This window comes from Salvelinus fontinalis, chromosome 39 (assembly GCF_029448725.1).
Source record: "Salvelinus fontinalis isolate EN_2023a chromosome 39, ASM2944872v1, whole genome shotgun sequence".
NCBI lineage: Eukaryota > Metazoa > Chordata > Actinopteri > Salmoniformes > Salmonidae > Salvelinus > Salvelinus fontinalis.
In genome coordinates, this window is record NC_074703.1 from 20,027,913 (window position 1) to 20,048,920 (window position 21,008).

The following is a 21,008-nucleotide window of genomic DNA, read 5'->3' on the forward strand; positions in this document are numbered from 1 at the left end:
ACGACGCAGACCACAGAGCTCCTGTCGTGTGTATACAGTAGCAGTCACAACAGTCCTATATACTCTGGTGCTGATGGATGTGTGATAGTGTGTGGTTACACTGTTACAGCTTGCCCTGTTTTGATCCTGACTGTTCTTTTGCTCATATCCCTCACTAGGGATGGATGGATGGGGGGTGTGTGTCTAACATGCCTAATGATAGCGCTGTGTGCTTGTACGACAGTGGTTTACAGGTTTTGTGGTCAGGTCTTGTGTAAGGCCAGGAGAGGGGTTGCTGAAATGGTGTGTGTGTGTGTGTTCCTCTGAAAGGGTTAAAGTAAGTGACTCACTCTGTGCCTGTCCTGTCTCGCACAGCGAGATCTCACGCTAAGTCATCAAGGGAAGCTGTAGTGCGCTACTATGTGCGCCTGTGTGTCAGCATTATGTCATAAAGCAATTTCTTTATTTGGGAAACTATCCAAGGCCAAGGCAGTAGAACCAGAACTCTTGCCAAATGTATTGTTGTTTTTACCTGAGTGAAATGAATTCTACAATATGACTATGGGCAATAGTCGTACTGAGTTATAAAACAGCAAGCAGATGCCTTTGGTTTAACCTCTAGCGCCTGCTTCCGAACAATTGTAAAACACACACACACATTGATATTTGATGAACTATCTCCCACCTAGTCTGGGCTGGATGGCTGGATGAGGTAGCTGTGTAGTTGTGCCAGGCAGCAGATTGACTATCTGTCGTTGGACTTAGGGACAGAAGTAACACGGAGGGCTTGGCTGCTCCACTACTTGTTGACGAGCTGTGTCGATCGTAGAAACCATAGACGTTACATCACGGGTACAGACAGCACGGGAACCATAGACATCATATCACTTTGAGAGCGGCAAGGGACACCATAGACATATCAGTGGTACTGTGGAGGTGTAACCGATGTGAAATGGCTAGCTAGTTAGCGCTGGTGCACGCTAATAGCGTTTCAACCGGTGACGTCACTCGCTCTGAGGCCTTGAAGTAGATGTTCCCCTTGGTCTGCAAGAGCCGCGGCTTTTGTGGAGCGATGGGTAACGATGCTTCGTGGGTGTCAGTTGTCTATGTGTGCAGAGGGTCCCTGGTTCGCCCCCGGGTCGGGGCGAGGGGACAGACGAAAGCTAAACTGTTACAGAGGCGCAGCAAGGGAAGTATGACGAGACAGTCGATTTGTAGTTGAGGAATTCCCAGACGCATTCTGTGGGGTTGGAGATATGTCGTGGTTTAGTTGACCTGTGTGTTTAGGTTAGTGTGAAGGTGTTCGTGTGGGCTGGTGGCTGTCCTCCACTCTCCACTCTCTTATGAACTGTATCTTTGATGTTGTTTTTTTATGCATCATTTAAATCTTTTGACCCTTTCCAAGCACCGCGAATGGAGCAATGTATCGTGTGAAAAAAGAGACACAGAGAGGGCAGCGGTTCAGGAGCTAGTCCCCAGCATCTTCTGAGTGTGTGTTTTGTCAGGTGTGTGTGTGTGTGTGTGTGTACTCTGTGCATCAGCAGAAAAATGTGCCCTGCGGAGAAGAGGGAGCTCGAGAGAGCTCCGCGCTTCAGTTGTCTCGCAGGGATAAACCTAGGCTACGCTGACAGACGTACTGTTATACTGACTGACTGACGACAACATCTGTTTGGCTGCAGGGCTAGTGGGTGCTCTGGAGTGTGATGTGCTACTGTGGGCATGTTTGTCAAAGAAGGATTAGTGTCCTGTAGGAAACCAGGTAATTGACAGTAATGATGTCTTGTAGCTGAATTAGACGTGGAGGGGTGGATTAGTCACTGTAATTATTCTCCCTGGAAGAATGCAAAAATGCAAGAACCGATCTGTAAGTCTGACATACTAAGCATTAATGATGGGGTGGAAAAATGGATACAGTTGTATATCGAGATATTGTTTTTGGACGATATTATATCGATCATTTGACTCCAGGTATCGACGTGTAAAAATACAAATGTTTTTTTTGGTTGCTAGGTAGCGTTAGCTGCCTCTATTCGACTGTACCTGCGCCAAAACGCTGGTATTTTTCATCCTATAGCTTGTTCCCTTCCTTTTAAATAGTGAGCCGACGTGCTTTCAGCACTTCGATTTCCTTGACTGATTTAGAACACATTCTCTCATGTCCTCTCATCTCTCTGTAGCAGACGTATAGAGAGCAATAGATTTGGAACATCAAATCGCAATAAAATCGCAGTGTAAAATCACAATACCATCGGGAGAATCACAATACGTGTCATATCGGCACCTAAGTATCATGGTAATATCTCATCATGAGGTCCCTGGCAATTCCCAGCCCTACAAAGCAGGTGATGTGTATAACACGCCACTTGCCTTAATAGCAGTGATTATTGAACATATTATGCGGTTCTCATCTGTGTTAATCTCCTCCTCCAGCGATGCCGTCCCCGCAGCACTTTGACGGCCAGGCCCTGGTGTCGTGGAGTGACCTCGACGTCACCATCGCTGTGCCCTGGTACATGGGCCTGATGTTCCGGACCAGGCAGGGCACTGGCACGCTGATGCAGGCTACCGCTGGAGACTTCTCTACTGTCAGTCTACTGGTGAGTTATTGTTCACACACAATGACGTCAACAGAGTGAGAAGGTGAGTTGGTTTATAGGGTCGGTCGAAGTCGAGTAGACTGCCTGTGTGTAGTAATTGTCTCTCTCTCTCTCCCCCCACCCTCCTCAGATAAGTGATCAGTACGTGAGGTTTGAGGTGTTTCTGGGATCTGAGAGGGTAGCGTTGCTGGGCTTCCCTCAAGTCCGGGTGAACGACGGGGAGTGGCACCATGTCCTGGTGGAGCTGAAGAGCGTCAAAGACGGCAAGGACATCAAGTACATGGCCCTGGTGTCACTGGACTACGGACTGTACGAGGTACTGAGCCGAGCGCATACACACCGAGACACAGACACGAACACACACACACACACGCACACACAGCAAATCTTATACTCTGTGTGTGTGTGTGTGTGTGTCTCCAGAGGTCTGTGGAGATAGGTAACGAGCTGCCAGGTTTGAGGCTGAGGGCTCTGTATCTGGGAGGGTTACCAGGAGAGGGGAACCACGTCCACGATGGCTTCACCGGTTGTATGCAGGTACGTTTTATCAGTAACCGTGTCTGGATTACGTTAGTCTCCACAACATAAAAGTACTGTAGCCCGCTGCATGTAGCCCGCTGCACCAACCTGTCTTAGGAGTGTGTGTGCCTGCGACTCTGGGACCTAATGGAGAGGGTGTGTTCTTTCCCGCAGGGCGTGCGTATGGGCGAGACGTCCACCAACGTGGTCAACGTGAACATGCTGCTGGGCTTTAAGATTCATGTCGAGGACGGCTGTGACCTGGCCGACCCCTGTGACTCTAACATCTGCCCTGAGAACAGCCACTGCAGCGACGACTGGAGCACACACACCTGCGTCTGCGACCCAGGTAACACACTCATACGCACGTACGGGCGCACATACACACATACACACACACTGTAGTAGACACACACACCTGCGTCTGCGACCCAGGTTACACACACACACACACACACACACACACACACACACACACACACACACACACCTGCATCTCGTCTCATACCATTCACTTGCTCTGAAAGGTGTTTACCATAGGAATGTTGTTTTGTGGTCTTCAGCTTTGAGTTTTGCATGACTGTGTATAATTCTGCCATGTTGTTGAAGACCTGCTGGCCAGATGTCTCTCTCTCTTCTCTCTGTGACCTGTGTCCTTTCCCAGGGTACTTTGGGCGGGAGTGCGTTGACGCGTGTCACCTCAACCCCTGCGAGCACGTGTCCACCTGCGTCCGCAAGCCTAGCTCCTCCCATGGCTACACCTGCGAGTGTGGACAGAACTACTACGGACAGTACTGCGAAAACAAGTAAGACCCGGCCCGCGTTGTGCACGTGCCTGTGTAAGTGTGTGTGTGTCCTGGTTTGGCTCCACAGTGCGGGGGAAACACACATTCACATGCCTCCAATGTCAACGCAACATCTGATTTGTTTTTATGTTAGCCTAATCAACCTCTGCTCCCTGACCTTCCTCTCTGTCTTTCACAAAAATGCGCCTCACCGTTCATCTGCCTGGCAACAGCCTCTACTTTTACTGGCCTTAACTCAAAACAGTCCTTCTCCAGCACCCGGTGTAAGACTGCTGGTAATGAACCCCAGATGTGGCTGTTCCCAGACCTGTGATCTGAGCTCTCTGGGGGATTTTCTTTCTTCCAAAACTGATCCCAGATCTGCCTTTGATTGGAGCAGAGATCTGGTGTGAGAGTCAGGAGCCAGAGGGTTAGATGAAACCACTGTGTGTTGCTCTAGACATGAACTGGGTCTTGTAACAAGTGTGTGTGGTGGGTATGGTTTAAATGCAAACGGGGTCGGTAGCGGGTGTGTGAGTGTGTGTGTGTGTGTGCCATATATAACGGCTCGGCTACAATATGTTCTGGCCATAACTGGCACCTATAGTACTGTAGTTATGTAGCAGTAGCCAGCAACATACTGTACTCCTGACTATTCCTCTGGGTGGTAGATTGGATGTCAATTCTTTACCCACTGACCTTTGACCTCCTGTCTAAGGCAGGATGTGGGTCCCCCTCATGCTTCAGTGCTCCTCCATAGGTGTTTGGTCTCCACCTGCACTGCTGTTCTGCCCCTATCAGAACCCCCTATCTTACCCCTCCATCAGCTCAGAGACATGAACGTGTTGGAGAGCGAGTGTTTGACTCACTCACCGTGTTGTCCCTCTTCCGAGGGATAGAAGGTTTATGCTAGATCTGTGATGCGGTTGAATGCATTTTTTGTTGTTAAGCGATATTGTTATAGAGCCGGTATGTGATGTGAAGGATGAATGCAGTCTCGTTTTTAATCGTTCTTTTTTTCTCCCATTTTATTTCCGTTCGTTACGTGCGCTAAAGTCAGCTAAATTTTTTGTTATTGTGTGACGTGTCAGGGTTGAGAAGCCGTGTCCGAGGGGCTGGTGGGGGAACCCCATGTGTGGCCCCTGCCACTGTGACATCAGCAAAGGGTTCGACCCTGACTGTAACAAGACCAGTGGAGAGTGTCGCTGCAAGGTAAGAAGATAATCCCTGTTACTCTTCTCACAGGCTAATGCAGCATTTCTCAAATGTTCTTTTTGGACCCTCCCTATGCCTTTTGAATTTTCTGTGGCCCTAAGATGAATCTAACTAAGTTTTCTCTTGAAGACCCCCGATTGTAAACTATGACAAACCTAGTAGGGATTGACCACTACTCCCAAAGTAGGTCCCAAATCAACCAAGACTGTATGTTGTAGGCATAGTAAGCGGACCGTAGCGGAAGGTGCTAATCGCTAACTTTCCCCCATCTTCTCTCTCCCCAGGATAACTACTACCAGCCCAAAGAGGAGGACACCTGTTACCCCTGTGAGTGCTTCCCTCTAGGGGCCCACTCCCGTACTTGTGACCCCCACACCGGACAGTGCCCCTGTAAAGCCGGGGTCATCGGACAACAATGTAACCGCTGTGACAACCCCTTCGCTGAGGTCACCGCCACCGGTTGTGAAGGTATGTGGAAGGAAGTGGTGCGCGTGCAAATGTTTGATACTCCTAAATGTGATCTCGAGAGCCCGTGACGGCATTCTGTCCCTCCTTTCTTCTGTCCGTCCTTCCTCGATGTGATCATTGACCTCACTCAATTTGGATTCTTGAAAGCAAGGATTCCTCTTATCCAGACATGTCAGATCAGTTATAGCGCCACGGACTGGTAGGAAGGAAGGATTCGTCTTCAGAGTATTTGAACAGAGCCTCTGCCTCTCTATAGTCTGGTTCAAGGCCTTCCCTCGTTTAGTTGCCGCTCTAGCTTCAGTAAAGAGCCACGGTCCCCATACCAAATCTGTCACCTCAGTGCTCCAACCCAACCTTGTGGCTACTGTATAAAAAGTCTTCAAAGAGTGACAATTATGGTCACTTAGGATATATACACTTGGGTGTACAGTACAGCACATAAACAGACTGCATTACTTAGAAAGACATAACAACACGTGTACAAGTCTTAACCTGGTTTTGTTTAGGATTAGGCTACTTAATTAAAAATCATGTGCATAATTTTTAACGTTGTGTGACCACTCGTGTAGGATTATTGATATAATTGCTGGCCTGTTTGGCTGTTTTGAAAACCTCGGAAGAGTCGTTAGCAGTAGTGTTTCTTGGGCGTGTTAGCTATGTGTAATGCGGCCCAAGGCAGAAGTTGGTCTAGGATCAGATTACACAAACCTCGCTGCCAACCAGAACCGTAAGGGGATCACAAAACATCTGACCCAGTGTCAGTGGTTAGGGCTTATAGGGGCCACTTCTAACCGTGTGCCATCTGTCCCCTCTCATCTCTCAGTGGTGTACGAGGGCTGTCCCAAGGCTTTCGACCAAGGGATCTGGTGGCCCAAGACCAAATTTGGCCGTCCTGCAGCCATGAACTGTCCCAAAGGATCTATCGGTGAGTTCCTCTGCACGCTACACTCTTATCAACTCTTATCATAGCAGGAACAGTCACAATAACTCAGACCAATTCGTACAGAAATCAAATGCTTCAAGGTATTTTATTCATAGTAAAGATTTTATGGGTGGAGAATGGAGGTTCTGTACTGTGGAGTCCCTTAGTTCAAGGCCTTCTGCTGTTCCCAACACCTCTTTCTGTGGAAGCAACTCATTAACACAGCACACTAACGAGGCCCTCTCATTGGTCTATCAGGGCCTTTTGAGACTTGTCATTGGCCAATGGTGTTAGTGAAACTCTGTCTCTGGAGGGCAGCAGCCCGAGACAGAGACAAACACCGGGCCTTGTGAAGAAGACTTGACAACGTCTGCTTGGAGACACATTCATGATACCGCAGAGCCGTGCGCGTGCGCGTGTGCGTGTGTGTGTGTGTGTGCGTGCGTGCGTGCGTGCGGTCTCCTGCTCCACATAGAGCCTTAGCAGTAGAGACAATAAGACGTAACATCGCTGACCTGCTCCCATTAAACCACAATAACCTCCCTAGTTACCCCCTTAGTTACCCTTGTCACCACGGAAACCCTTTGTTGCCCCGCTGGACTTTCTCGGGACGTTTTTATTGGGTGACACGGCTTGGCTCACATCAACCAACGGTCCTCTGTCAGTTCTAGCCGTAAACTCTTTTCTCTGTGGAACGCTTGTTTGGAATTAATGGTAATGAGTTGGCATTTAGATTGTGCTTGTATCTAATTTATTATATGAAGTAACTCCCCATTTCCACCCATGTGTGGCAGCCACCTGGCGCTAGGAAGATACGGTTGAATTCTTTCTCACCCCAATATTCCTCTTCTCCTTTTTTGTTTTTGCTTATCTTTAAGTGCCGCTATCGTTCAACACGTTTATTTTCTCACTGTAGGAACTGCCATCCGCCACTGCAATGATGAAAAGGGCTGGCTGCCTCCTGAACTCTTCAACTGTACCACAGTCTCCTTCACCCAGCTCATGAAGATGGTGCGTATGCTCGATCTTATCCAGTCCAAGGCTATGCATCCAAAGTTCACTCATACAGAGACCTATTCTAACTAGAGATGTGCAAATACACAGCTCTTTCATAACTTGCAAATCTCCCACTGAAAGATTGTATACAATTCGGAGTCACTTAAGCAAATCTAGAGTTCAGTGGTGAAAGTAAAGCCTGTACAGCGTCCCGGCAAAATACGTCGTGGGGGTACGCCGTACCCGGTAAAACGTGAGCCTATTACAAGTAACACAAAATGGCAAAAAAATATAGGCTATTATACCACTATTTAACATTACTGAATGTCAGCCACATGGAAAATTGGCAAATTGCTCCAAATTGCTTTGTGGTTCAACGAGAACACTTACATTTTGCGAAAGTGGAGATGAAAGGTCAAGACGCGCGAGGACAAGGCACAAATTAGTGGCTGAGACCGAGCAGTGCAGACGAGTGGCCGAGACCGAGCAGTGCAGACGAGTGGCCGAGACCGAGCAGTGCAGACGAGTGGCCGAGACCGAGCAGTGCAGACGAGTGGCCGGGACCGAGCAGTGCAGACGAGTGGCCGGGACCAAAGTGCCCGTTAATAACAGGGGACATCCATTCAGGCTGTAGACCTAATGACAATCCCAGAATGTCATTACAATACATGTAGGTGTTTTATAACAGATGTCTCTTTCCATTCATCAAATTGCAGGTGCACTGTTGGAGTTTGGATGCTGGAACTATTTTTGTGAGAGGAGGAACGTGTGTGGGTAGCCTACAGGAGCGCCTTTGTTAAGTGGTTGATTGACAATCAGATGAAAACATTGTGACTGTTTGTGTTTATGCCACATTAAAAGGCATAGGCGGCAAGTCCATAAGGCTAGGGGCTGCTTTCCCTAAAGTAAATTAAATTGGTTCGAATCCAGGCTGTGTCCCATCCGACCCTGATTGGGCGGCGCACAATTGGCCCAGCGTCATCTGGGTTTGGCCGGGGTAGGACGTCACTGTAAATAAGAATTTGTTAACTGACTTGCGTAGTTAAATAAAGGTTAAATAAAATTACAAAGTTTGCTGGTTTATGGTGAAAATGTGCTTCCTCAAACTTGAAACCCATGCCCTGCCTATGTTAAAGGTATTGCATGTTAAAAGTGATATGGCAAATCTTTACTTGGCTTAGGCTACTAGGACCACGGAGATCATATATGAAATGAATAGATGTGTGTGCTCGGGTGTCCCGTACTGGTAAGAAATTAAATCTACTTTCACCACTGGTTAGGTTTCATCAATTAATACCAACCTACCACAGACAGTCCATATAGTTGTAACTGTCTCAAGTGTCTGTCTGTATTCTTGACCTCCTTCTCTACCCCTCCGTCCCTCCAGAATGAGGAGATGCATCGTAACGTGTCCAGGATGGACCGCGAGCGCGCCAAAGCGATCGTGCGCCTGCTCCACAACGCCACCAACCACACGGACAGCTACTACGGCAACGATGTGAAGACAGCGTTTCAGCTGCTGACCAGGGTCCTCCAGTACGAGAGTCATCAGACGGGCTTCGATCTCACGGCCACGAGAGACGCGGAGTTCAACGAGGTCAGAGTTTGTCGTTGTTTTTTGGGGTTTTTCTTTGAAATACAACGTTGCAAACGTGCTGACTGCAAACTGGCTAATTGCAATGTTCTTATTTTTTTTTAAAGATTTGTTTTTGTATGCACGGTATTTCTCTCAGGGGACCGTGCGCTAGTTGTCCGTTGTGTCAGACAGCAGGCCGTTAGGTGCATTTCCAGTGCATTATTCAGGGTTATAAACTGGGTGGGTTCGGTTGCGCTGGGAAGACTGGAGGAATACTGCCCTCCTCTGGCTCTCTTCCAGTTCCACTAACAAGGGAAGCTGACCTGGCCAATGGGAACGCAGGTTGGAATTTATTTCGATGACTCATGTACTGGAGGCAGCTCTGCAGAGTGGTCACTAGCTGGCACAGCCACACAGTCCTATAATCTGATTTGAAACATAACCTTAACCACACTGCTGACCCTAATGTCTAACCTTAAATTTAAAAAAAAATATTTTCATACATTTTTACAATATAGGCAATTTTGACTTTGCGGAAAGCGCTCAGTTCTGTCTGCAGGGAAAGACTCATGACAACAAACGTCAACCTGCAATATGAATTCTAATCTCCACAAAGCTGAGCTATTTAATATCTCCACATTATTTTATGGCATTTCTCTGTAGGTTGTGAATGTTTTAGGTCACCTATCTTATATAGGCCTACTTGAGCAGGTCACTTCTACTACTCTAGGACTTAGACAGGAGTGACAGAGTTTGAGCTGTGCCCATATTCAAGGCGACTTACTGTCTGACCGTCCTGCTCTGTGTTGTTAAACCCTTCAGAACCTGGTGAGAGCGGGCAGTGCCATCCTAGACCCTGGCACCAGAGACCACTGGGAGCAGATCCAGCGCTCTGAGGGGGGCACCGCCCACCTGCTGCGCCACTTTGAGGATTACACCAACACCCTGGCACAGAACATGAGGAAGACCTACCTCAAACCATTCACCATCGTCACTGACAACATGAGTGAGTGAAGACACATTTACAGACCAATGAAGAGAGAATTTCAGAGAGCATAGGAGCAGATTCCTAACTCCCTGACGTTGAATTTGAACAAATATTTTGGCTCTGGGTAAACTGCAGTCAAGTTCTACTTTCATGCAGTGCAATTCTAATATATCACCTTTATCTGATAATGAGCTTGTCTTGACATGTGGTTCTTCCTCTCTCCTTAGTCATTGTTGTTGATTACCTGGACACGTCCGTCCCTGAGCAGGCCTCAGTCCCTCGCTTCCATGAGATCCAGGAGTACTACCCCAGAGACCTCACGTCCTCTGTCCGTTTCCCACAGTTCAACACTAGGCCCCAGGAGGTCCACGACAAAGGTGCAGTCGTCTGCTCACACTACCACTGGACTTGGAATACTGCAAACTGTACAAACACTTTTGGGCTGTAATCCATCAAAACCTTTTGGATTTGTCGGTGACCTACCAATTAAACAGAAAGTGCTTAAAGTCAAGCTTAAGCGGTCATGTAACCCAGTCTCTTACCGAGACACAAAATGAACCAGCCCTGATTTGTATTCATACTTATTATGAATTATTATGATACTTATCCCCATTAGCTGCTGCCAAGGCAGGATCTACTCTTCCCAGTAAAATTAAGACAGTTATATACAATAAAAACAAACATGACATTTCACAACACATTAAGTGTGTCCCCTCAGGCCAATACTCTACTACCATATATCTACAATACAAAATCCATGTGTACGTGTGTTTATGTTATCGTGTGTGTGTGTGTATGTGTGTGTCTGTGCCTGTGTGTGTCTCTTCACAGTCCCCGCTGTTCCATTTTATCAGTTTTTTAAATCTGTATTTTTCTGCTTGTATCAGTTACTTGACGTGGAATAGAGTTCCATGTAGTCATGGTTCTACGTAGTACTGTGCACCTCCCATAGTCTGTTCTGGACTCGGGGACTGTGAAGAGACCTTTGGTGGCATGTCTTGTGGGGTATGCATGGGTGGACTGTGAAGAGACCTCTGGTGGCATGTCTTGTGGGGTATGCATGGGTGGACTGTGAAGAGACCTCTGGTGGCATGTCTTGTGGGGTATGCATGGGTGGACTGTGAAGAGACCTCTGGTGGCATGTCTTGTGGGGTATGCATGGGTGGACTGTGAAGAGACCTCTGGTGGCATGTCTTGTGGGGTATGCATGGGTGGACTGTGAAGAGACCTCTGGTGGCATGTCTTGTGGGGTATGCATGGGTGGACTGTGAAGAGACCTCTGGTGGCATGTCTTGTGGGGTATGCATGGGTGGACTGTGAAGAGACCTCTGGTGGCATGTCTTGTGGGGTATGCATGGGTGTCTGACCTGTGTGCCAGTAGTTCAAACAGACAGCCCGTTGCATTCAACATGCAAGTAGGGATGAAGTCAGTCTCTCCTCTACTTTGAGCCAGGAGAGATAGACAACAATAATTGTTTCACCTCTTCCACACTCACGTTACGGGATTCAAAATTACAATGCTTGTCTTTCATAATTTGGTCAAGTATGTGTAGGTTCAGAAATAGTTGTTGTTTGCTAATTTTACCAATGAAAAAAAAACATCAAAGTAGTTGGCAATATCAGTGGGTTTTGTGATGAATGAGCCGTCTGATTCAATAAATGATAGAGCCGAGTTAGCCTTTTCCCCAAAATTCTGTTGAAGGTGCTCCAAAGCTTTTCACTATTATTCTTTATATCGCTTATCTTTGTTTCATGCATCAGTGGGTCCCAATCTACAATGTAGCAAGGACTTAAATAGGTGTTCCAATAGGTGTTGTCTTTCTCTCTCTCTCTCTCTCTCTCTCTCTCTCTCTCTCTCTCTCTCTCTCTCTCTCTCTCTCTCTCTCTCACGCTCTCTCACGCTCTCTCACACTATTACTCTCAATCTCTTTCACACTCTTACTCTCACTCTCTAGTAGTCGAGCCCAGCCCCAGCGTCGAGCCCTCTCAGACCGACGCCCCCGAAGAGGATCACACCCTATCCAATAAGAGACGCCGCCACGTCGAGTCCGCCGCCCCTCTGCCTGTTGCCGTGGTTATAGTGTTTAGGTCGTTGGGTCAGCTCCTCCCTGAGAGATACGACCCGGACCGTAGGAGCCTCCGGTAACCACGGGCAACACTTTACTACATTTTACTACACTTTACTTCAATCTTTCACCATATCTTACATAACCAGACACTGCCTTTATCAATGTCTATGTAGCTAATCTAGCCATCATAACATATCTCATAAATGACAACAGATATGGCAACTGTATTTGCGTTGGCACAAACCCACTGTTTACTTTAGGTCTGATTGTTGCCCTGGCATACTGTGGGTGTTTGTCTCTCATATCATTGCCATGCTGTCTGAGTCTTTCCCTGTATACATTTGGACCACTCAAAACTCTATATATGATCAAAAAAACCACATCATTACAAATGGAACACACGCATATATGAGTTAAATGTGGAGTCATCATATTATAGCGCTGTGTGTGTGTATGATAGCTGCTACACTGGTACTAGAAGGGCTCAGAAAGCACTAATTTGGCTGGTTGCCAAGCGGCCACAAACAGCGGAGAATATACACTGCTCAAAAAAATAAAGGGAACACTTAAACAACACAATGTAACTCCAAGTCAATCACACTTCTGTGAAATCAAACTGTCCACTTAGGAAGCAACACTGATTGACAATAAATTTCACATGCTGTTGTGCAAATGGAATAGACAAAAGGTGGAAATTATAGGCAATTAGCAAGACACCCCCAAAAAAGGAGTGATTCTGCAGGTGGTAACCACAGACCACTTTTCAGTTCCTATGCTTCCTGGCTGATGTTTTGGTCACTTTTGAATGCTGGCGGTGCTCTCACTCTAGTGGTAGCATGAGACGGAGTCTACAATCCACACAAGTGGCTCAGGTAGTGCAGTTCATCCAGGATGGAACATCAATGCGAGCTGTGGCAAAAAGGTTTGCTGTGTCTGTCAGCGTAGTGTCCAGAGCATGGAGGCGCTACCAGGAGACAGGCCAGTACATCAGGAGACGTGGAGGAGGCCGTAGGAGGGCAACAACCCAGCAGCAGGACCGCTACCTCCGCCTTTGTGCAAGGAGGTGCACTGCCAGCGCCCTGCAAAATGACCTCCAGCAGGCCACAAATATGCATGTGTCTGCTCAAACGGTCAGAAACAGACTCCATGAGGGTGGTATGAGGGCCCGACGTCCACAGGTGGGGGTTGTGCTTACAGCCCAACACCGTGCAGGACGTTTGGCATTTGCCAGAGAACACCAAGATTGGCAAATTCGCCACTGGCGCCCTGTGCTCTTCACAGATGAAAGCAGGTTCACACTGAGCACATGAGCACATGTGACAGACGTGACAGAGTCTGGAGACGCCGTGGAGAACGTTCTGCTGCCTGCAACATCCTCCAGCATGACCGGTTTGGCGATGGGTCACTCATGTTTTTGGGTGGCATATCTTTGTGGGGCCGCACAGCCCTCCATGTGCTCGCCAGAGGTAGCCTGACTGCCATTAGGTACCGAGATGAGATCCTCAGACCCCTTGTGAGACCATATGCTGACACATTTGTGGCCTGCTGGAGGTCATTTTGCTGGGCTCTGGCAGTGCACCTCCTTGCACAAAGACGGAGGTAGCGGTCCTGCTGCTGGGTTGTTGCCCTCCTACGGCCTCCACCACGTCTCCTGATGTACTGGCCTGTCTCCTGGTAGCGCCTCCATGCTCTGGACACTACGCTGACAGACACAGCAAACCTTTTTGCCACAGCTCGCATTGATGTGCCATCCTGGATGAACTGCACTACCTGAGCCACTTGTGTGGATTGTAGACTCCGTCTCATGCTACCACTAGAGTGAGAGCACCGCCAGCATTCAAAAGTGACCAAAACATCAGCCAGGAAGCATAGGAACTGAGAAGTGGTCTGTGGTCACCACCTGCAGAATCACTCCTTTTTTGGGGGTGTCTTGCTAATTGCCTATAATTTCCACCTTTTGTCTATTCCATTTACACAACAGCATGTGAAATTTATTGTCAATCAGTGTTGCTTCCTAAGTGGACAGTTTGATTTCACAGAAGTGTGATTGACTTGGAGTTACATTGTGTTGTTTAAGTGTTCCCTTTATTTTTTTGAGCAGTGTATATTCTGGGAACTCCCTAAAAGGACTGTTTCCGTGTGTGTGTGTGTGTGTGTGTGTGTGTGTGTGCAGGCTGCCCAACCGTCCAGTGATCAACACCCCCATAGTGAGCACGTTGGTGTACAGCGAGGGTTCTCCCCTCTCCTCTCCCCTTGACCCCCCCATCACACTGGAGTACACACTACTGGAGACAGAGGAGAGGACCAAACCTGTGTGTGTGTTCTGGAATCACTCCATTGCGTGAGTACTGCATACACACACACGCACACACACACCACACTCTTTACATGGTATTTATTGTGTGTGTGTGTGTGTGTGTGTGTAGGATTGGTGGTACGGGGGGCTGGTCGTCTAAGGGATGTGAGCTGCTGAACAGGAACAACACACACATCAGCTGTCAGTGTGACCACATGGCCAGCTTCGCTGTGCTCATGGACATCTCCAAGAGAGAGGTAGGCTCATAGAGATATACTGTACATAACTCTAAATAGTTGTCATTATATTGCTATGGGCAGGATACACTACATTAGTAGTACATGTCCTCTCACTGTTTGTTGCTACCAAGTATGATAATGATCTTTACCTCCCCCCTTTGTGTCTCTCTTTCTCACCCCTCTCCCCCTTTCTCCTCTGTACCTCCCCTGCCCTCCCCCAGCATGGTGACGTGTTACCCCTAAAGATCGTGACCTACACCACGGTGTCAGCCTCCCTGGTAGCTCTGTTCTTCACCTTCATCCTGCTGGCTCTACTCAGGAAGCTACGCTCTAACCTCCACAGCATCCACAAGAACCTGGTGGCGGCACTCTTCTTCTCCGAGCTCGTCTTCCTCATCGGCATCAACCAGACTGACAACCCAGTGAGAAACGTTTAACCTATGACCCCGGGCCTCTTACTCTAACCCTGACGAATTGACCAGACTGACAACCTGGTGAGATGAACGGACCTGAGGAAGCCAAATCGTGACCTCTAACCATGACCCTGACCTCTAACCCCTGAACTCTGACCTCTGACCCATCAACAAGACTGAAAACCCAGTGACTGAAAACTAAGGAACCCCGACCTCTAAACTCCTGAAAATGACATTGACCATGCTTTAGCAGGGATAGATTGGAATGTTTAGTATTTGTGACTATCTGGATATGAATGAAAAAGATGTTGGTTGCTTGGTAGCACTCATGATTCTGACGCTTAAGTGTTAGAAGTATACTAGTACCTCTGTTGTCTCTGCTTGGAGCACAGGTGTGCTTTCCATTGTATTCACAGTTACGTTTAGTTCTTTAGTTTTCACTTCTGAAAATGGCGTGTGTCATGGAGTCCCCACATGTTGTTTACAAATTGCAGGGATCACCTGGGATAACCCCAGGAACACAGCCCTGCAGCCATTTTCTCCTTGGCGTTATGGGAATTCACCGTTGTTGTTGAGCTGAGAAACGACTCATGCTCGACCACATCGTTATGGAAAGTCTGTGTCAGGTTTCTCTTTTTGATCAAAATCATATTGCAATGTTTAAAACACAGAAACAACACACGTACATTATATACACACGCACACCCCTCCCACGTCCCCCACACGCACACCCCTCACACGTCCCCCCACACGCACACCCCTCACACGTCCCCCCACATACACACTCCTCCCACGTCCCCCACATACACACTCCTCCCACGTCCCCCACATACACACTCCTCCCACGTCCCCCCACATACACACTCCTCCCACGTCCCCCACATACACACTCCTCCCACGTCCCCCACACACACACCCCTCACACGTCCCCCCACATACACACTCCTCCCACGTCCCCCACATACACACTCCTCCCACATCCCCCCACATACACACCCCTCACACGTCCCCCCACATACACACTCCTCCCACGTCCCCCACATACACACTCCTCCCACGTCCCCCACATACACACTCCTCCCACGTCCCCCACATACACACCTCTCCCACGTCCCCCACATACACACCCCTCACACGTCCCCCCACATACACACTCCTCCCACGTCCCCCACATACACACCCCTCCCACGTCCCCCACATACACACCCCTCCCACGTCCCCCACATACACACCCCTCCCACGTCCCCCACATACACACCCCTCCCACGTCCCCCACATACACACTCCTCCCACGTCCCCCACATACACACTCCTCCCACGTCCCCCACATACACACCCCTCCCACGTCCCCCACATACACACTCCTCCCACATCCCCCACATACACACTCCTCCCACGTCCCCCACACACACACCCCTCCCACGTCCCCCACATACACACCTCTCCCACGTCCCCCACATACACACTCCTCCCACGTCCCCCACATACACACCTCTCCCACGTCCCCCACATACACACCTCTCCCACGTCCCCCACATACACACTCCTCCCACGTCCCCCACACACACACCTCTCCCACGTCCCCCACATACACACTCCTCCCACGTCCCCCACATACACACTCCTCCCACGTCCCCCCACATACACACTCCTCCCACGTCCCCCCACATACACACTCCTCCCACGTCCCCCCACATACACACTCCTCCCACGTCCCCCACATACACACTCCTCCCCAACATATACACTATTTTTCCTATTCCTGTTACGTGGTGTATTTTCAGGTAGGTTAAGGGATAAAGCAGGGATTGCTGTTTCAGGTTCACTCCGGTTAGCGGTTTCTGGCAAATAGCTGCTATTTGTTTTCCTGCAGCTGTTCAGGTACTGCTGCTGACAGGAGCTTACAGGGATCCGTTCTACCTGAGAGTTTGTCTTTGTCTGCTAGATTGTTCTCGATTTTACATCTGTTGCTTCACTAATAGTGTTAGAGCTAAGGAATGTACCGTTCTGGCTGGGACTAACCATTTCTCTGTTGTCGAAAAATAGATTCTCTATTTAAGGCACTCTGAGATGTCTGATACTGTGTATTCACATAGCATGTGATTCCTTCACCTGGTAAGGGCATTATAAAGGTTTGCCTATGGGCAAGTAATCTAATAGTGTATTTTGACATACATTTAAGTACATTGATGCAATTTACTCTGAAATGTATTGCACAACACACGCGCCTGTGCACACACAGAGACGCACGCACGCACGCACGCACGCACGCACACACACACACACACACACACACACACACACACACACACACACAAACAGGCCTGGAGGGGCTGTGATAATAGAGACATGCTGTTACTGGTGCCTAACTGTTTGAGCCTCAGGGCAGTAGACCCTGTCACACACAGACATGCAGGTCTGAGTCTGTCTCCATAGACTCTGTTACTGTTCAAATCAAATTCAAATCAACTTATTTCATATCAGAAGCTTTACAAATACCCAGCCTAAAACCTCGAAGAGCAAGCAATGCAGAGGCAAAAGCATAGTGGCTAGGCAAAACTCCCTAGAAGGAAGGAACCTAGGAAGAAACCTAGAGAGGAACCAGGATCCGAGGGGTGGCCGAGGTAGTCCTCTTCTGGCTGTGCTGTTACACCAGTAGTAACGAATGACACTTACTCACTGACTCACCCTCTGTTTTTCTGAAGTTAGAAGCCTAGCTGTGTGTGTGTGTGTGTGTGTGTGTGTGTGTGTGTGTGTGTGTGTGTGTGTGTGTGTGTGTGTGTGTGTGTGTGTGTGTGTGTGTGTGTGTGTCAGTGCTGTGGAATGCTGTCGTCAGTCGCAGCCCTGAGCATCTCCTGTTAGATTGATAACCCCTCTGCTCTGTAGACTGTGATCTAGCTCTAGTCCTGTCCCTCCCCTACCTACCGGGGGATTCCCAAGAATACTGCATTCTTCCTGGAACAAGGGATGGAGGGAGATAAAGAAAAGTAGAGAGAGATGGAGGGAGGGAGGGAGAGAGAGAGACCCACTCAGGGCTGTACACTGAGTGTACAAAACATTATGAACACCTGCTCTTTCCTTGACGTAGACTGACCAGGTGAAAACTATGATCCCTTATTGATTGTCACTTGTTAAATCCACTTCAATCAGTGTAGAATGAAGGGGGGGGGAGACGGGTTAAAGAAGGATTGTGAGACACGGATTGTGCATGTGTGCCATTCAGAGAGTGAACGGGCAAGACAAAACTCTGTCCGGAAGGTGTTCTTAACATTTTGTACCCTCAGTGTAGCGTGGCCCGTGCTGAAGCGTGGAACTTGGATCTTGGATTAGTGGTTCTCGGTGTGATTTGAAACGGACGTCCCCCGGTGATCTCTGACCTTGTCCCTCTGCGACTCTCTGTCTGTAGTTTGTGTGTACGGTGATCGCCATCCTGCTCCACTACTTCTACATGTGTACGTTTGCCTGGATGTTTGTGGAGAGCCTCCACATCTACCGCATGCTGACGGAGGTACGGAACATCAACCACGGCCACATGAGGTTCTACTACGCCATGGGCTGGGGCATACCTGCAGTCATCACAGGTGAGGACACACACACACAATATATGCACACACAGATGCAGACAGACGGGCATGCATGCACTCACACACACTCACACACTTCAACTCCGTCGCCCCAATCCCAGGTAAACGAACCTAGTCCACACCTCTGAGTTAGAAGCCGTCTTGTCTGCGCCTCGCCTGTCTCCCCTCGAGGAACCTTCGATCCCTCTGGGAAACTTGGAGGGGGGAGAGAGAGAGCAGTAGGAAAAGCCAGATAATATGAGGGAGGGAGAGAGAGCGAGGAAGCGAGCAGAAGGGAGAGGGAGAGAGAGAGAGACGTCCTGAAGTCCCTGTCCGATAGTAGTCTCCAGTGCTTGTACGTCTCCTCCTGTCCTGAAGACATTCTCTAGGTGATTAGACCTGTGTCTGCTGATGCCAGTCGTCCCATAATGCTATCACCTTCCACCCTGGCACGCTCACAAAGCCCGGGGAGAGAATAAGTCCCGAACCCCAGCGCAGCTCCTCTCTCCTCTCATGGATAATACCAGTGTAGACCTGTGTACACCGTCGTGCACTGCAGTGAGGGGTTTTATGAAGCCTCGGTGTGTATCTATGGATTTGAATGAAGAAAGAGAGCGCTGCTCCCAGCATGCTTTGCTTGACCTGCAACATCGTTTGTGGATGAACCATGCACAGGCTTTCGAGTCTTCCTCTGCTATTCTCTTCTCCCATCAACAATAGCCCAAATGCATCTACTTCTAACAGGTGCCACAGGCTAACTTTTCTCTGCATTTGAATGAAGAAAGAATTCCTGCACAGTGCAACTCTGTATTATTGTCCCAGTGCAGGTGATGCTCACACTTCACTGTAGGCCTGTAGCTAACATGGTCTTGATGTGTTTCTCTGGTTCTCCCCTCCTCAGGTCTGGCAGTGGGTCTTGACCCTCAGGGCTATGGGAACCCAGACTTCTGCTGGCTCTCTGTCCACGACACCCTCATCTGGAGCTTCGCAGGGCCCATCTCTGTAGTCGTCCTGGTGAGTGGCGGAGATAAATGGTGCCTTTTTTTAACCTCTAATGGCGATAGATTTTCAATGTTGCGTTCTTCCTTCTCTCTTTCTCTGCTCGTTCTTCTCTCCTTGCCCTTTCCTCTTATTGTTGTCCTTCCTTTGCTCTCTCTCCCTCTCTAATTCCTTAGTGAATGAAAGGCCTGTGTTAATGAGTGATTTGCAGTTTGAGGTCTTGAGTGTATCTGTTGTTGACTGTAAGTGAATTATCCTGTTGTCTGCCATGGTTCTAATGGTTGTCTCTCTCCTTCTCTCTCAGGTCAACATCGTCATCTTTGTGCTGGCAGCTAAGGCGTCCTGTGGACGCAGACAGAGGTCCTTCCAGAAGTCTGGAGCCATGTAAGTGTTATTACAGGCGCAGGGCACCAACACACACATACGCACGCACACACACACACACTTGAGGTGAAGGATATCAAAGGCCATTCTCTACATTCCATTGTTGAGCTACACCAATGTTACACGAACCGTCTATTAGTAGGATTTACGCGTGTGTCTGTGGATGCGCAACTGCGTGGGTGTGTATGAGTGTGTGCATGTGTGTTTTATGTTGTGTGTGTGTGTGTGCATACATGCAGGTGACTGTGTGTGTTATAATCTGAGTCTCTCCCCCTACCTCCCTCCCTCCCTCTACATAGTCCTGCTCTGAGGATGGCCTTCCTCCTCCTATTGCTCATCAGCGCCACCTGGCTTTTGGGCCTCATGGCCGTCAACAGTGATGTCATGACCTTCCACTACCTGTTCGCCATCTTCAGTTGTCTGCAGGTGAGGGGACAGGGCTCGGGGCTAAAGGTCATGGGTCAAGCTGTACAGTCCAATGTCATTCACTCGACTGGAGGCTAAAACTCTCAGCCTTACTGTACACCAGTGATCAACAGTTTTTACAAAATCCATTCTCTTCACTGATATTAGGCCAGGGCCTGCATTCATAAAAGCGTCTTATCTACGATCAGTTTCGCCTTTTAGATCATAATGAATAAGATTACATTGCCAGGGGGGGACCTGATCCTAGATCAGCACTCCTACTCTGAGACAATATGTGAATGCAGGCCCTGGCCTAATATCAGTGAAGAGAATGGATTTTTGTAAAGGCTTTCACTGACCCTCTCTCTCTGTCTCCTTATAGGGCATCTTCATCTTCTTCTTCTATGTGATCTTTAATAAAGAAGTGAGGAAGAATCTGAAGAATGTCTTTACTGGGAAGAAGGCTTCACCGGATGAGTCCAGCACTACCAGAGCGTCTCTACTCACTGTAAGTGCGCACACGGATAAACGCACACGTAAGAGATGTCTTGACTGTCTAGTACTGACTGGTTTCTTTCTCCTCCACCCCCTCTCC

At 48.7% G+C, this 21,008-nt stretch overlaps 1 protein-coding gene across 2 annotated transcripts in view; it reads left to right on the forward strand.

The window, feature by feature from the left end:
• Positions 1–21,008, forward strand: part of celsr1a (cadherin EGF LAG seven-pass G-type receptor 1a) — a 123,588-nt gene that overhangs the window by 95,890 nt on the left and 6,690 nt on the right. For both annotated transcript variants that reach the window (XM_055905329.1, XM_055905330.1), the window contains exons 11-31: positions 2,410–2,576; positions 2,707–2,892; positions 3,000–3,113; positions 3,270–3,444; positions 3,760–3,901; positions 4,972–5,092; positions 5,380–5,563; positions 6,387–6,488; positions 7,402–7,496; positions 8,869–9,078; positions 9,880–10,063; positions 10,273–10,422; positions 12,001–12,187; positions 14,288–14,455; positions 14,541–14,667; positions 14,871–15,071; positions 18,469–18,643; positions 19,527–19,639; positions 19,929–20,008; positions 20,308–20,434; positions 20,796–20,921. In XM_055905329.1, coding sequence (XP_055761304.1) covers positions 2,410–2,576; positions 2,707–2,892; positions 3,000–3,113; positions 3,270–3,444; positions 3,760–3,901; positions 4,972–5,092; positions 5,380–5,563; positions 6,387–6,488; positions 7,402–7,496; positions 8,869–9,078; positions 9,880–10,063; positions 10,273–10,422; positions 12,001–12,187; positions 14,288–14,455; positions 14,541–14,667; positions 14,871–15,071; positions 18,469–18,643; positions 19,527–19,639; positions 19,929–20,008; positions 20,308–20,434; positions 20,796–20,921 — 3,134 coding nt within the window. The remainder of the gene's footprint in view (positions 1–2,409; positions 2,577–2,706; positions 2,893–2,999; positions 3,114–3,269; positions 3,445–3,759; positions 3,902–4,971; positions 5,093–5,379; positions 5,564–6,386; positions 6,489–7,401; positions 7,497–8,868; positions 9,079–9,879; positions 10,064–10,272; positions 10,423–12,000; positions 12,188–14,287; positions 14,456–14,540; positions 14,668–14,870; positions 15,072–18,468; positions 18,644–19,526; positions 19,640–19,928; positions 20,009–20,307; positions 20,435–20,795; positions 20,922–21,008) is intronic.